At 32.4% G+C, this 17,037-nt stretch overlaps 2 protein-coding genes across 2 annotated transcripts; both read right to left on the bottom strand.

The window, feature by feature from the left end:
• LOC105167132 (probable methyltransferase PMT11) lies at nucleotides 1,529-6,638 on the bottom strand. Its single transcript, XM_011086717.2, has 9 exons — nucleotides 5,850-6,638; nucleotides 5,288-5,437; nucleotides 4,904-5,174; nucleotides 4,115-4,225; nucleotides 3,664-3,823; nucleotides 3,129-3,386; nucleotides 2,865-2,987; nucleotides 2,424-2,501; nucleotides 1,529-2,207 (listed from the first exon to the last, which is right to left on the bottom strand). Exons 1-9 carry the CDS (start codon nucleotides 6,546-6,548, stop codon nucleotides 2,000-2,002), a joined length of 2,058 nt encoding a protein of 685 aa, XP_011085019.1. The 5' UTR covers nucleotides 6,549-6,638; the 3' UTR covers nucleotides 1,529-1,999.
• LOC105167131 (protein DETOXIFICATION 35) lies at nucleotides 7,365-11,639 on the bottom strand. The gene is made up of 7 exons (XM_011086716.2): nucleotides 11,208-11,639; nucleotides 8,974-9,599; nucleotides 8,690-8,746; nucleotides 8,363-8,601; nucleotides 8,168-8,286; nucleotides 8,000-8,086; nucleotides 7,365-7,608 (listed from the first exon to the last, which is right to left on the bottom strand). The coding sequence occupies exons 1-7, from the start codon at nucleotides 11,487-11,489 to the stop codon at nucleotides 7,543-7,545; spliced, it is 1,476 nt and encodes a 491-aa protein (XP_011085018.1). The 5' UTR covers nucleotides 11,490-11,639; the 3' UTR covers nucleotides 7,365-7,542.

The raw sequence follows: 17,037 nt of genomic DNA, 5'->3' as shown, positions 1-17,037 counted from the left end.
TTACCACCGCTATATCTATGATATATATATATCTATATACTCTATACATATATATATATATATATATTAGCATAAAATTCATGGTATGCATGATTATATTATTTTTTTAAAATTAAATAAAAAAATTATAATATATTACTTAATAAAGAAATCAATTTTGTAAAATAATTTTTTATCATTTTAAAGAGAAAACATACTAATTTTAAACTTTTAATCTGTCTTAATTATTATTGAAAATTATATTTTTCTACACATACAATATATTCTACCAACAAAATTTGTATTTTATAAGGATTACTCTTATAAAATTATTACATTTTACTAAATATATAGATCACTTTTTTTTCTTATAAATATCCAACTCTATAGAAAAATATAAAAATAAAATAAATTAGTTAAATGTATCATTTTTTATAATTTATCCTTCGTTAGAGTTTATACTAAAGTACATAAATCTAAAATTCCTTCCTTTTTTAAAATCCTTTTTTAAAAATAAAATAGAATAGAAAGTAAGAATAGAAACTTATTATTAATAGGTTGTAAGAAAGATAACTGAAAAATAAAAAAGAAATTAAAGAAATATGAACCATAAAAAATAATTTTAAAATCTCAATATTATTTCAGCAATTTGAATAAAAAAAAGTACATTATTATGAAATAAAAAAATATGACGAGGACAAATAAAAGATATGGCTAAGTTTAATAAAATCATAAATATAGCAATATTATCAATGCCCATAAAAGATCAAAATTATTTTCATTGGTGTTAAATAAGAGTTTATTGGATAAGGATCAAATTTATTTTCATTATCAATGACCAACTAATTTCTTGTGTTTTTGAATTTTTTAATTGCCAAGAAAAAATCTTATTCAATTAGAAACATCATCTACTTAAATACATTAAATATTTGTTCAAAATCTTATATCCAGAATTATAATTGAATTTTTTAATTGTCAAGAAAAAATTTTATTAGTTAGAGACATTATCTATTTTAAATATCTTAATTATTTACTTTGTATTTATCGAAATCTTATTTTAATATTATAATTAAAATTTTAAATTATCAATAAATCATTGATTAAAAATATCACCTATTTTAAATATATTAAATGTTATTTTGTATTTGTGAAATTTTATCTTCAATATTGTAATTGAATTTTTAATTAACAAAAAAATCTTATTTACAAATATAATATACTTTAAATATATTAAATATTTATTTTTATTTATGTCATATTTTATCTCCAAAGTTAAAATACGAAATGAATTTGTATTTATCTTATATACATAACTTATAGGTTAACATTAAGTTTCATTTTATATATTTCAACAATACATATTTATTTTATATGAGTTTATTTTTATGATTAAGTGGTATTTATAAACTCTAAAAATATTGGAACCAAATCAAAACTTTCAAATATATATTACTTAGGTGTATCGAAATCAAAATTTTCGATTACCTGGTGATTTTCATCATATTTGTATTTATATAGAACAAAGTCTACTCTCACTTCTTGGCTACAATTTATCGCAATACAAAAATATATTAAATATTTAATGGCATGAAATATACTTACAAAAAGTATTTCTTCAACTGTCAATGATAAACAGAAGAAACAAAAGAACTAAAACATAATGATAACAACCTTCCCAGTTGCCCCCACTCCCCAGCCCAGAACAAAAAAAAATAATTATAAAAGCAAAAGACAATGAAATTTGTCAAATGTAACATCAGAGAAAATTTGATAGGTTTCCTTATCATATGCCTCACTATCTCTGCAGGGCTTCACCTTCACCTTTCTTGTGTTACAATTGAGTTAATAGCCATGTAAATTGCAGATTCTCAGAAATCCATCCTCAAGGGAATCATGTCTCCACATCTCAAATTAACTCATCACCTCAACATAACGTTGCCACATCGCTGTTAGTTCCTAAAACACTGATTATTTCCAGCATGTACAATTGCTGCTTGCAATTTGGAAATACATCATCATTTCAGGCCCGAAGGAGGCGTTTATCACCCGTCAAGATCCTATAACTCGCATGTGGGCCCTCGGATGTGTCCCTCAATACTACATGCCAACCGAGCGCTGTCCCAATTTCTTGAAGTTCATCCATCACAGCAACAGAATCACGAATATATACACGGCCACCAGGCCTCAAAATTCGATCCATTTCAAGCATGATGGTAGAGATATTACACCTGCGTAAGGAACCCAAATAAACATACAGGTCTAACATGTCAACCATGTAAACAAAATTGGACATATTTATGTGCTACTAGAGACAGATGCAACAAATCACTACTACTAAATAATGTATTTATAGAGAAATATAAAGTACAATGCTTACTGAAATTATAGAATTCCAATAGTGTTCAAGTTGTTAAAACCAGAAGAAAAGGCCATAACGTGAATACCTTTTTCGTTCAACTGAGAAAAGTCCAGCAGCGTGAAGTAAGTCATAGGTTCTGGGATATGTATCGAATGGTTCACACCTGAAAATTTTCATGCGTTCATTGTGATTTGTTCAGCAATTGTTCAGCAGCAAGAAATATGGAAGAAAGTCATTTGTGTCAGTAGGCATATACAAACAATGCAGATATTGGCATCCAAAATATGTGGTTTGTAAGATTTGAGGATTCATCCATGGTTTATATGGGTTCAACCAAAATTTTTCCTTTATTTATATAGCATCTTTTTTCTGTTTCTCTCCCCCTTCTCTTTTTTCTTCTTTTCTTCGAAGGGGGATGAAGGAAGGAGCAGGGCACAAACCTTAACCATTTATTATACTTAACATAATATCATATGCATAGTTGCATAATGATTATTTAAGAAGAAAGTGATCACTAAATCCGTACCAGTCGTGCATAACTCCTATGAGCCCACGGTCATATATAACAGGCAACGTATTGGGTCCACTAACTGGGACAACATTTAGCACCCAGCAATTCAATTTGTTTTCAATAAGTGCTGCTGCAAAGCTGCCAGTAAAGGAACTAATTAGTTGTTCTGAGAAATTGGTAAAGGCAACAAGAGGTCAAGAAGGGAACGTTCCGTATTCTACTCAAAGTACATAAAATTGTGACCAAATAGGATAATTCAAAAGTCTTTAAAGAACTTACCCTCCGAAGCCTGCTCTCATGTCCAATACATTCCGAAGCTTATATTTACCCCAATGTAAACCACGTACATAGCCCTCAATTATTTCTTTCCAATATCTTGATTCTGCCCTGAAAAGCTCTTTTCTTGATATGTAGGCATCAATTTGTATGCTCTGAAGCCTATCCGGAGGACTCTGCAAGCGGTCTGGCCAGTCTGTAACATTTGATCCATAACCTTCCTCAGGCAAACGTGTTATGCATGCCTTCAAGTCAACATACCTAACACAATTTTGGAGATGAAAATAATGAAAAACAAGATAAGATCACTAAACATTTCTTCTATTTGATTCACCATTACAAAGCATAGATGCAGCAAGAAGATGAACCAAAAGACATTCATCAGCATTATATCAAAATTAACCACCTGTATTTACCTTTGTTAATGTCTAAGTAATTGCATTTTTCTTAGATAGTTGCTTTTCTATAAGACAGAGGAAAACCTAGAATGCCTACTTTCTCATAATAACTGAAAAGTTAAAACCAAAAAGTAACATACCAGACATTGTCTGGGTCATCATTAGGTTCACACAATGGTGGTCGGGTTCCTTCCTCACGTTGCAAATAGCAGCTGTTATTAAAGGGCTTCTGCCATATTGCAATGTACCCCTCTTTCTTGACAAGAGTCCAACAAAGTCGACTGGTAAGGTTAATCATATCTGGAAGCAACAAATGTGAAAATGGGTTATCAAAACGACTGCAACTTCCTCCTGTTTGAGTGGCCAGAATGCTTCTTACAACTCTAAGTTTTAGTGTCTTCCTCCAGCAGCCATGATGAGATATTCAAAAGATTACATAAAATCTCAGAGAGATTGGCATATATGTGGTGAGTTATATGAATAATTGGAAAAAATGCAGTAGAAATCCAGGGATCCAACGGACTCTATAGAGGACAAGTAGCATACATTTGAAATGGAGTTTTGGTTCAGCTCAATTTCTGAGCAATTTACCTTCCCATTGTTCTTCGAGGGCTGCTTCATGTTTATAAACAGGCTGGGCTGCCCAAGCAAAATATCCCCCTGCCCGGAGCATCCTGTTGACCTCAAGTAGCAAAATCCCATCTACAAAGGAGTACATGAAAAGGGCATATTAACAGGGGTTTAAAATAAGATGTTTATCAGTGTAAGTGCTTCTGAGATAACCAAAAACTCTCTCTCTCTCTCTCTCTCTCTCTCTCTCTACATGAAGCAAAATTTGACATTGAGGTGCATAAAGCCCAAGAGGCAGCATGCAAGTTAGACACTAAAGAATTATCATTCATTTGTCAGCATCAAGGAAAGCCATATAAAGTAGTCCACAGGCATTTGTGTAAAATGGACAATAAGTGCAGAGACATCTCCACTAATCATCTTTCCTTATCTAGAAAATAACAATTGGGACGCTATGAGAAGCAGGTTTGGAAAACCTTATCCCTGAAATTTTGCATAAAAGATGTTTCTTGTAGACATGGTTAGGGGTGAGGAACAAACTTCATAAGTTAACCACAGTCTTCAAACACGCAAATGAATTACAAAGTCATCATATTCCCCAAAAGTTTTAGAATCATCAACTAACTAATCTTTGCACTAGTTCACTACATGAAATAGTCTTGCATGACTCCTGAAATTCAATATGCAAAACAACAAAAAGCATGCACACGCCAAACACATTAACAGTTCCATTTGCACTGTGTATCAACTTATAAAAAGAAATAGACTCAAGGAGTCTACCAAAAGTACTTCACCAGAATAAAATCATACCATCACGAGTCCAGTTGATTCTACACCTTGAACAATGTACCAGATCAAATGCTTGACTTGGATAAAGTAAACGCCGTGTCGCAAATGCCGCCACCATTGCAGGTACACCCCGTTCAAGTGCAAACTGAATCTGGTTCTCATGAACGTCTTTAGGAGCTACAGAGAGAGTGATGACGTTTCGTGACAGTAAATATGCACCAAAACTTGCAACACCACAACCAACATCCAGAGCAACTCGAGTATGTCGACCAAATGCAATTTCAGGGACCATCTAGTTGATACAGACCAAAAAGAAAAAAATTCAGAGGACATCACACTTTTTCTAATAGACCACAGTCATTTATAAATACCATTGGTGGCTATATAACATACAACAACTGACACCTTTTCAATCTGATCCAAATACTGATCTGCCCCATGAATAAACTGTGTGCCACCTCCAGGAAACTTGAACTTGTCCTTGTCAATGGCTATCCAATTCTGACCCCCTTTATCCTCAGCCAAACGAGCATGAGGAACATTGCTAAACCACACCTGTATGCGATAAGACGAGGTAAGGATCTTCCATTAACTGCTTATATATGATAATAATTCTTCTCGAATTTTGCCACACTTCCCACACAATCCCCCACCCTACCCCATCCTCCACCCTAAGAGAAATTATTTAAAGAAAGGGGGAAAAAGAAAAAGAAGGCCAGCGCGCTCACAGTTCCCAGCATTTTGATTCAGATGTGTTCAATTGATACGGACTGTTCTCTTTAAAATTTGAATTAGAGTCCAAATATAAAATATGGTTAGCTAAACCTCCAAAAGACTATAGTTTATTCACCTCCGACCAAAACAAATTGCACACTATCAATAAAGAACCTCCAAAATACATGGGGAAAGATAAGAAAACTGTAGAAATGCAAAATCCTAGTTGCATACAATCAAAATAAAAGGTTACCTCATCACGACTTCGGGGCCATGGGATTGGAGTTCTGTACCCTTTAGGGGCAGGGACCAAACAATTCAAGCCTTTTCCCTCTTCAGGACAATGCCGCTCAAATTTCTCGCCTTTCTCAGTAGAATTCAACTTCTTAATCGCCTCTTCGTTGTCCAAACACGGTATATACTCCCTCATACTCTCCGGACATAACGGGAACTTGTTGATCCTAACCCTAACCTTATCCCCCTTCCCATCACTCTCCAAACCCTCACTCTCGTTGGTTTTCGCCCAATTTTCCACCAGTTCGGGATCATACTCACCCACCTCAAAATCATCCGTCATCCTTCCATTCTCGTCCACCACACCCATCCTCTTCAAAGCCGGCGGAGGAGAGGGCGGAGGAGGAGACAGGGGTTGTTGAGGTTCATTCAGGGCACTGTCGGGGGGCGGGGATGAGGCGGTAGCATTTACGAGGGAAGAGACATCGAAGGTCTTGTTGAGATTGGGAGAGAGGGCAACGGCGGCGGAGGATGGCGTGTTCTGGGGTTCAGGGTTTTGGTGAGAGGAAAAGAAGATGAGTTGCTGTGAGGAGCCATCGGAAAAATGCTTGCCTAAGTAGAAGAATACGACTGAAATGAGTAGAAATCCCGAAACTTTGATCAGAGTGGCGGATTTGCAGAGATCGGAAGCTCCTCCGCCGCTGCCAATCCCCTTCATTGTCAGAAGGAAAAATCACAGATCTCAACTGTGTATAGTATGTGTGAGTGTGTGTGTGTAATTTAATATAAATGACAATAATAATGTGATCATATATATATATATATAGGTATATATGCATACATATATATAGCTTGAGAATAAAGAGAGAAAAAAAGGGGAAAAGGAAGAATGAAAAGGAAGCGAAGTAACTTAAACGACGTTGTTTATGTCTCGCGGGTTTTCTGATCGAGGGAGAGATGCCTCAAATCTTATCCTAATTACGCATGCATTCCAAAATAATTAATTTTATTATATCAACTATTTCTATCTTTTAATTTATAATTTTTTATTATTATGTAAAAAAGTTATAAATATCTATGCGAATAAATTATGATATAGGAAGTATAAATGTAATTACCAATGAGAAATCAAGTGAAGTAGGGGGTAGGGGGGGGGGGTATGGTCATGTATATATATTCATAATCATATGCAATGTTTGGTTTCATGAATGTAAAAGATATGGGCATTATACTTGCTAACAGTATGGTGTATTTTATCTAAATTTAATAAAACAAATATATAAATTGAAATTCTCATTTCCTTATTGCTAGCATCAAATTGTTTTTGGATTGAATTATGGGGATGTTTGCAATAGCTTTTATGTTTGCTGTGAAAATGAGTTATACAAAAAATTATAAATTAAACAGTAGTGAAAGTTTAGAGTGGTTGGCAACAACTTTTATATTTTTGTTGTGGAAATGAGTTTTATGTAATAGTTGATTTAAATCAATTCAATTTATACAATTCGAAATCAAAAGCTATAAATATCTTAAATTTATTTCCAACAATTAAATGATAAATGTTTACTGGAACGAAAGTCTGAAACAAGTTTTTGGGTTATTAGAATATCAGTAATTACTAATATGGAATGTTTGATTCAAGAAAGAATGAAATGATTAAGGTTGGTCTCCGTTTTTCGTATGAAATTGGTCAGTTGAGAATGGGTGTTTTGTTATATATTTGTATGTCTTGAGTCTTGACCTCCCCATTTCCCTATTCGCTCTGCTGTCTGCTCAACCTGCAATTTCAAAGTGGCTTTAGAAACATAGCCACAAATTCATGCAAACATTGTAAAATAATGTGGATAACTGTTTAAAATTGATTCCTGCTTTCTGTAGCTAGTTCTTGCATGCGTACCTTTTCTATTTTTTTTCTAGCACTGTTCAGACTAATTTTTAAGTGTCAAACATGTCATAAGTTGAATTAGTTACTGTGGAAAACCAACTTGTTGAATTTTTTATTTCAAATTTATTGTATATTTTATTTTATTTAAGATATACATGTTATGTGTATAAAATATTTTCTTAAATAAATAAAAAATATAATTTTTATACTCGTACTATGTGTATAATAAATGAAATAGAAGAAATTAAAAAATTTAAAAAAAAAGCTAATTTTGGCAGTAGTACCTCTTTGTTCCAATTGGTTCTATAAACCAGCAGCAAAAGCAGCAATGTCTGCAAGGCCACTCCAGCAATCATGCCTCCCCAAACTCCCTGCAAACATATATACACCTGAATATGCTTTTTTACAGTGCAACGCAGTTTGAATTTGCACGAGTATTAAGTATAATTTACCACTACTCCAAGTTTAGCCACATAACCAAGAAGATATCCTAGAGGCAGACCGAATATGTAATAACAAGCCAGGTTGATGTAAGCGACCAACGCTTGCCATCCACCGCCTATCGCCACACCTGCAGTACAATAAACAAATTAAGACATGAAACATACTGAAGATGTTGGAGGAACAACTCACTAATTCTAACGTACCTGATATCACAGGTTGAACACTGTTGAGAAGCATGGTGACTCCAAGAAGGCCTGAAAGCTCAGCCACAGCCTTTTGCATTTCTTTGCTATTTGTAAATATTAGAGCCAACTGATTCCTTGTTGCAAGGACAATAATCATGCATACAATCCCGATCAATACAGATTGGAACAACGTTACATAGACTGAATATTTGGCCGCTCGTGGATGCCTTAGACCAAGCTCATTTGAAACCCGGACACTGATACAAAAAAGAATTTCAAGATCGCTTTTGACAAAACATATAAATCAAATAACAGGCATCACATCACCTTAAGCTAATTACGTACCTTATAGCAGCATTGATTCCAATAAACACCATGGCTTCCCACCCATCAATATTCATGCTGCAAGATATAAACCAAAGAAAAGAATGGATTATGATCAGAAGCATGATCATGGTACGTATAATCATTTCAAAATCAGAACGGCGACATAATTAGAACTAGATTCTTCACTGATGGAGTGTAAAGCTTAGCACCTTAATTATATATAGCTCACAGATGGTTATGTATTAAAATAAGTTTATAAGATTTTTTTAAACAAGTTGAGCCAAACACCACCTTAAACTCACCATATAGAAAGGGAACCAACCGCGGTAACAGCATTGTTAAGATTTCCAGTTATGACAACAATGCTGGTCATATACCACATCTCCAGGCACAGCATGACAGCAGAAGCAAGCGACAGCCTCACAAAAGCCCACATACCTCGAAACGCATGTGACGAGAATCCCTTCCACCCGTCCTTACACCAACAAACCACGTAAATGAATTGGGCTATACCAGTGCCCCAACTCGTAAGATCGTAGGCCATAGCTGCACCAATCGTGCCCCAACCAAAAACATCAATGAATAGCCAACACCAAAAGATTTGTGAAACCAGAGCAAGAATAGCCACCCATGCAAGCACAATGACTTTGCTCTGTGCTTGAAGGAATTTTTGGGTCGGAAAATTTATCCCTAGAGAAAACAACTGTGGGATGAGAAGACGTGTGAAGTATCCGGCAAGAGCTGCTATTTCATCCTGTTGTCCGAGGAGCTTAAGAATTGGGGTGGCAAATATATAGATTGGAAGGAGAACAATGCAAGTGGCTAATAGGATTATCATCGAACGCTGCATGTAAACGCCGAGCATGTGAACTTGGCCTGCACCGAATGACTGGCCACATAGTGTCTCAAGGGCGCTCCCCATACCAAGCTGCAACATATTTCAAACGTTCATCGTGTATTTTATTTAAGAAAATATTTTGTACGTGTAAACATGATATGTATATATCACATTAAATAAAAATGCAATAAAGTTTAAAATAATAAAAATTCAATCCAACAGCCGTAGCCTCAAATTTCAAGAACATTGTCATAATTATATTGGGCTGATTATTAATATATTAAAGTGCTTTCTTTATATAAATTAAATCAAGATAACTACTTTTTAAGGAATTATTATTAAAAAAGAAAAGAAAAGAACAGAAGTATAGTTTTTGGGTCAAATCACTAATTTAAAGAAAAAACTTGGAAGTTTTCAACTATAATATATATTTAATATGATAGTAATATTTGGGTTACCTTTCATTATTTTTTTTCAAATTATGAGTTTTTAGCCTTATGATTAATGGTCAGCCAACAGAAAATTAGATGAAATGGTGGTCGATGCGGACAAAGACCAAGCATCAAGGGTTGTGAATGTCAATTATCTATAGTCCAGGGGAGGTTGATGCAATTTAAACAAATTAGCAAGCTGTTAATAGAAAAAAGTTATTTGGATATATATATATAAATGCATCTCAGTTAGTTCCACCAACTTTTCTTGGAGTCAACGAAGTTTCACGTTTATCAAGTATCAATTATTAATTACACTAAGAAAAAAAATACAATAATAATAATAACAAGATATCATGTAACAATTTGAAAGTTTGTCAAAAAATATATATATAATTGGTGAGAATAATTTTAATCTTATTATTATATAATTAATTATTAGTAACAAAATTATGTATAAACTTGTAACTATATATAATTAGTAATATATTTATAGTGACAATACTATCACTAAATTGTCATTATACACGTATTATTAATTATTTCTAGTAACAACTCAATGCACAATAATTTGCCTCTAACTCTTCTTAATTAATTACATTTTTAATAAAATAATTATCGTGGTTAAATATCGTGGTTAAAACTTTCCAATTTGGTATTATGACAAAATAAATATTTTTGTCACTAAATATATATAATTAGTGACAATATTAAAATTAATATATTTTTTTGTCACTGATTTTCTATTTTCTTGTTGTGAATTAGTACATAAGTTTTAGGGCTAATTATACTGTCTACTCGTGAGGTTTGGTGATATTAAGCATAGATTTCATGTAGTTTAAAAAATTATATTAAATATCATTAGCATTTGTTTTCTTATAACAAATAGTCAAAATTTATAAAATTTATTTATATTAGCAAAAAAATTGAATAAAAATTTATATTTAGCCCCACTATTTATTATTTATTTATTACAGATTAAACAAATATTTCTGACAAAACTACCCTAAAAAAGATATCTCCTCACATGCAGCATGTCAGTATATATAAAAATAGTTAATTTGGTAAGAAAAGATTTTTTGTTAAGTTAGTAATAAATCAAGATATAAATTGATTTTTTTTTTGTTAATAAATCAATAAATTTAGTAAATTTTGATTAAAGAATATATTTATTTGTGAAATAAAAATAAACGTAATGATATATATAAAATATATAATTGAAAAAAAAAGTAATAGTATAGACTAGAAAGGAATAGTATGGGCTGACCATAAATCCGAAAGCGAAGACTCCGATGCCTGTGGTTGCAATGGTGAAGGCGGAGAGCTCGACGTCTCCGAGATGACCGACGAATATGGTGGCGACGGAGGTGGTTCCAAACTGACAGAGTATTTGAATGACTATGGGACCGCCTATTCTCCACAGTTTACCTGATTCTATGCAGAAAACTCTCCACCAAGCTTTCACCCCTCTGGCTGGAAGATAGTCGCCGTCGTCTCCGATAAGCTGGATATCGGGGCGGGGGTTGTGCTCCAGCAGCGGCGCCTCCATTTGATGGAGGTGGTAGGTTTTTGTTTTCTAAATTTTCAATTTTAATCTTAGCTGCAAATCAAGTTTCTGCACTAGACGTTTATGGTTTTATAAGACATAATTAATGAAATTCATGTGGAGATTATAAAAAGAGAAAATAATAGTGGTCTAGTCGTGCTTAAGAGGCAGTAGTTCATTTAATACCATGATTCAGGCAAGCTATACTTAATAATAATAATAAAAAAAAAATGGTTAAAACTTTAAAAAAATCATTATACAAGGATTTGGAAAAAAATGTCAATGATAAATTTTGGATAGATAGGAGACGCAAGAAAAGGTGAAGCCCACAAAGCGTACGGGCCTGTCTCTGGCTCGTTTTGGGTACATGTTTGACAAGGAGGAGTTTCAATAGGTGGTTGATTTTTGGAACAACCTTCTTCCCTACATTGCTCATGCAGTTTGTTGCCATCTTCATTCAAATTCATACATCCTTAGACAAAAACAATGAGGTATTATAATGTCAGGAACTGGATGATAATTTCTATTAGTAAGTGTTGATATCAAAATTTTGGAATAATTTATCAACTAAAGTGATTTTTGTGTTAAGTATGAATTAGTTACATGATATATACATTATTAGTCATGAAGAGAAGTGGAAAACCTTTGATCCTCTACTGCTTGAAAATATTTATAGTGGGTATGCCATACATCGTCCACTAGCATAGATTTTAAGATGCTCCAATGGTCCTTGCAAACTCGAGAACAAACGTATAAGTATTAAAAAAAATTCAACGAAGATAGATCTTGTGTGATTATTAGTCCCACGTCATTTGGTGGAATTTTAATTAAACAATTGAATCGCAAATTCAACCTTAGTTGATTATTATTCGCTCATAAAATAATAAATATACAAAGAAACGATCTTAAATTGCAATAATAATATAATATGGGTTTTATTTACATTATGTTCGACTCACAACTCTTGTACCAATTTCAAGGATGCATAATTATGTCTTGTCGAAGCAAGAGATTCCGATTATCCCTAAACAATTTTGGCGATGAAGGTGGGAGATCTCATGGTGTTGTAGAATGGCACATATTTATGATAAGCCTCCCATATGATGAAAGAGAAACTTATCTCTAAAAAATAATAATATTTTTGGTCTCATATGTTAGGTCTTTTTTCTTTAAATACATGCTAGACTAACAATTTTGTGATTTTTTTTTTATTAATTATTGAATAAAAAAAAATCACATGAGAACTGAAAATAAAAACTTTATAACTTATACGATGTAATATAAAAATAAACCTAATTTATAGGACTAAAAATATAATTTTTTCTATCCTTAAACAAAGGTAAACAATACTACTGTGCCCACCAAGTTAAGAAGCCTTGACTCTTTAGTACCAAACCCATTAATTATAATTGCAACGTCTAATCCAAAAGACTCAATTATTCAATACGGGCCAAAATCTTAAGATGATCGACAGCTTATTATTCACATAATTTGCTAACTTATGTTGCTCCAATTTATGGATTATTCTCATAATATATTTATCTAATTTGTACAAATCTTTTTTTTCTAATTTTGTTGTTTGTCCAAATTCTTTCAAGTCTTAGGACATTAAATTTATTTTGAAAAAGTTTGAAATATTTAGAAAATTTGATGGCATGCTCTACAACAAAATAATATGTGAGAATAACACTGAAAAAGACACCAATTATAACATCTTGATGGTTAAGCTAGTGAGGTCGTATAGGAGATAATATGAACTCAAAAGAATAGTCATACTTAAGAGTATGAATGACTAGTATTTTATAAAAATGTACCAGAATCGTATGATTACAAGTGAACTATACATTGGGATTAAGAAGATTGCTCAAATTCCATCACAGTTGGGCTGGTCAGAACCTCAAATACCTATGGGCCTCTAGTGGCCTATATATCTCTACATCTTTGATGGTGGGCCGATATATAATTATACCCACAGAGCTGATTAGGCCCATCAAATGATTGATCACTTATTAAAACGTGCTAGCAAAAGGGTGCACGTAAATCCAATTTCGTACGTGAGGGTCCATCTTGTAAGCCTGTCCCCAGTAGTCCAATGCAAGATGAGCCACTCAATCTTGAACTCAATCAATCACAGACTTACAGTTATTTCAGTTGCTCTAGCAATCATAGGAGTGCAAATTGAATTTATTTCAATTCAACTAATGATATCATATATTTTTTTATACGATTTAATTATATAATTTAAAAAAAAAGTGATTAATCACATAACAAATATCACAGTAATTAATTTGATTCGATTAAATTTATTTTTATTTTATCATTTATAATAATACATAAATTGGTAAAATTTACAAAAGGAATACTTGCTCCGAGTATAATATATAAACAATGATTTTATTTATTTTTAAAAATATTAGAATTAATTTTATTTCAAACGATATAGTTAGTAGGGCATGAATTTCATGTGAGGCTGAAAATAGGAGATGAAATATGTGGCTATACGGATCCGTACCCGGAATACCACTTGAAATTCGAGTGGTTCGGAAATGGGCTCAATGATTACGGGTTTGATGTCATGAGCCTTTAAAGTAAGTTTGTTTAGGGCCTCCAATTCAATGAACTTTTTTCCGGGTAGGGCAGGCCCATTAAAAAACGGGTCGTACAATTCAATTTCAATCATTTTGATGGACACCGCTTGTCCTCCAACGTCCATTCACCAGGTACGTATTAATAATTATTTGATTGGCAACATGACACTTAAGCTTCCACCGAAATCCTTACGACCACGATGTCGGAAGCTACACTCACCTAAGACCACATCATGAAAACCATGATTCTAGATTTTTGGATATTAACGCTCTTCAAATTCTTAATTTAAAATTATTTTGTTAAAATTATCTTGTCAAATTTAAATCAATCAATTCAAATATAATTTGAATGAATTTCAAATCGTTGGTGTTACGATTGATTAGCGTACTTAATATGATATGAGTTTTTTTTTTTTTTTAAAATTTTTTGCCAAATTACAAATCGAGTCGAATGAGCTTCTATCAATCAAGTTGAATCGAGTATTGAATATTTTAAATTATTTTTCAACTCTAATTCAATTTCAATTATGAAATGAATAATAAAAATTATACATTATCTAAATTAATGGAGGAGTTCCAACTTCCAAGTGAATGATGAGAAGTAGGGCAACTATGAATTTTGCTAAACGTTGGGCTGACTACAACCTCAAATACGGATGGGCCACTTGTGGCCCAGATTTCTCCACATCTTTCGTAGTGAGCCCACATATCAGTAGCTCATCTGGCCCATCAAATGATTGATCACCTGAAATCAATTGTCTTGCCCCAGTCTAATACAAGATCAACCACTCCATCTTGTACTCAATCAATCACAATTATTTCTGTTCTTTTTTATTAACCGTTGGAATGCAATGATCCATCCAGACAGTTAGGTGAGCCGCAAACATTGTGTGTGTCCCCAACGTTACAACATTTATTTTATGGAATTAATTTAGTAGATTTTGATTGAGTATATATAATTATTTAATTAACATGTGATGTTTTTTTCATAACAAACATTTTTTTTTTGGTTTTAATAAAATGATTGTGAATTTTGTGGGGAAAATTGAACAAATTCACTGACATTTAACTTTTTCTTTTTTCTAGGAAAAAATCAAACCATAATATTGAAAAATTCCAAACAAAATTCCACGTGATTTATATTTAACTTTTGGTACACTTTGCCAAACAAAATTCCATGTAATTTATAGTTTGCTATCTCAAATAATTCAATTGAAAAGTAATCACATGCGTGGCATATTCTATTTTCAAGGACCAAAAATAAAGAAATTTTAACTTATTTATAGAATTTCAATAAGCTCCTTACTCCATTCATAGTAATTATGGTATTAGTAAATATCTTATAAATTTCATGATTTTTTTAAATATTTAAATACCTTAATTTTCAATAAAAAATATTAATTTCTAAAACTCCAATACATGAGTTTATAATTTAAAATAAATAAATAAATAAATGAAGAGTCTTTGAATTGATTGTTGGATGAGAGATTCTTGATTTATAATTAGTAGGGCATCACATTGAATAGTTTGTCTCAGGAAGAAGTAATTATACGGATGACTGATATGAGGCTGCAAATGGGAAATGAATATGTGGTTATACGGATCCGTACCCGGATTGCCACTTGAATTTTATACGACTGGTTCGCAAATGGGCTCAATCATTGCGGGTTTGGAATCACACGCTATTTTCTTTTCCTATGTTTAGTTAGGGCCTCCAATTTAATGAACTTTTCCGGGTAGGGTAGCGTAGGCCCATGATAAAACGGGTCGTAGAATTCAATCATTTTGGTGGTCGGGTGTGCTTCATTATTTGACTGCCAAAACGACGTTTAGCTTGGCGCTTTGCTACTACTTAACTTGGTCATGTAAATTGTCCAAATTCTCCTTCACTCTTTGTTTTTTTCCCCCATCGGTGATAGGTGCAAAAAATGACACGGCTATGTCATTCATGGGTCGGAGTTCAACTTAACTAATAGGGTTTTTGAGAGTTTATAAACTCTTTAAAATTTTTTATAAGATGTTATAAATTGTTGATAATTTTTTTAAAAAAAGAACTTATAAGCTCTCAAAATAAAATATTAGAAACTCGTAAAATCTTTAATCCAAAATAAGAAAGTTGCCAACTTATTTTAAAATATTGACGAATTTATCTAAATTAATTATAAATTTATCATTTCGAGCATCTTATAAACTCCAAAATCTTAGTTTATTGAAACACATCATGATCTTATTTTTAAAATGAGATCTAACATCCTATGAACTCGAGATAGTAGGAAATACACTACCCCAAATTAATTTATGAAAAACCTAGTTACAATCCTAATTTCCTCCATAATAAGATAGAATTAATTAATTGTCCTTTGTAAGCATCTGCAAGGCTTTAATTTGAAACTTACCCACTTTCCCCTATCCCCTCCTCCACCCACAAAAAATAAAAATAAAATAAATTACCTATGGCTGATTATGAATATCCTTAATTCCTTTTGAAATAATGATTTTAATTGCTTTCCGTCAAGAAAATTCGAATGAGGCTTTACTTTTATGCAATTAGGATAAAAATATAAAATATAGTTTATGAGAGATGAGGTCTATTTCCGATCTTTTAGGCAAATACTTTCAGTCTTCATATTAGTTTTAGATTTATCATCTTTATTCAAAATCTTCAAAACTTAGTCCTAATATGTACAAATTCATTGTGACTACTGAATCATTTTTGTAGTGCAAATTCTATAAATAATCACCTTCCATGTTTCGGGTACATCTTGTACTATATATCCTCTAATTATTCTTACCACATTCATTAATATTTTTTCCTACAATTTACTGACTTAGGCATTAGAGAACTATAATCGGGCCCTTTTCAATATAGTTCTGATGGTGACATGTTTTATAAGTTCATTCTTAAGTAATCAAGACGTACCCATTATATTTGGAGTTACAATCACCCCTACTTCCCTTTTTTT

This window comes from Sesamum indicum, linkage group LG7, assembly GCF_000512975.1.
Source record: "Sesamum indicum cultivar Zhongzhi No. 13 linkage group LG7, S_indicum_v1.0, whole genome shotgun sequence".
NCBI lineage: Eukaryota > Viridiplantae > Streptophyta > Magnoliopsida > Lamiales > Pedaliaceae > Sesamum > Sesamum indicum.
This window is presented reverse-complemented; position numbering and strand designations above follow the sequence as displayed.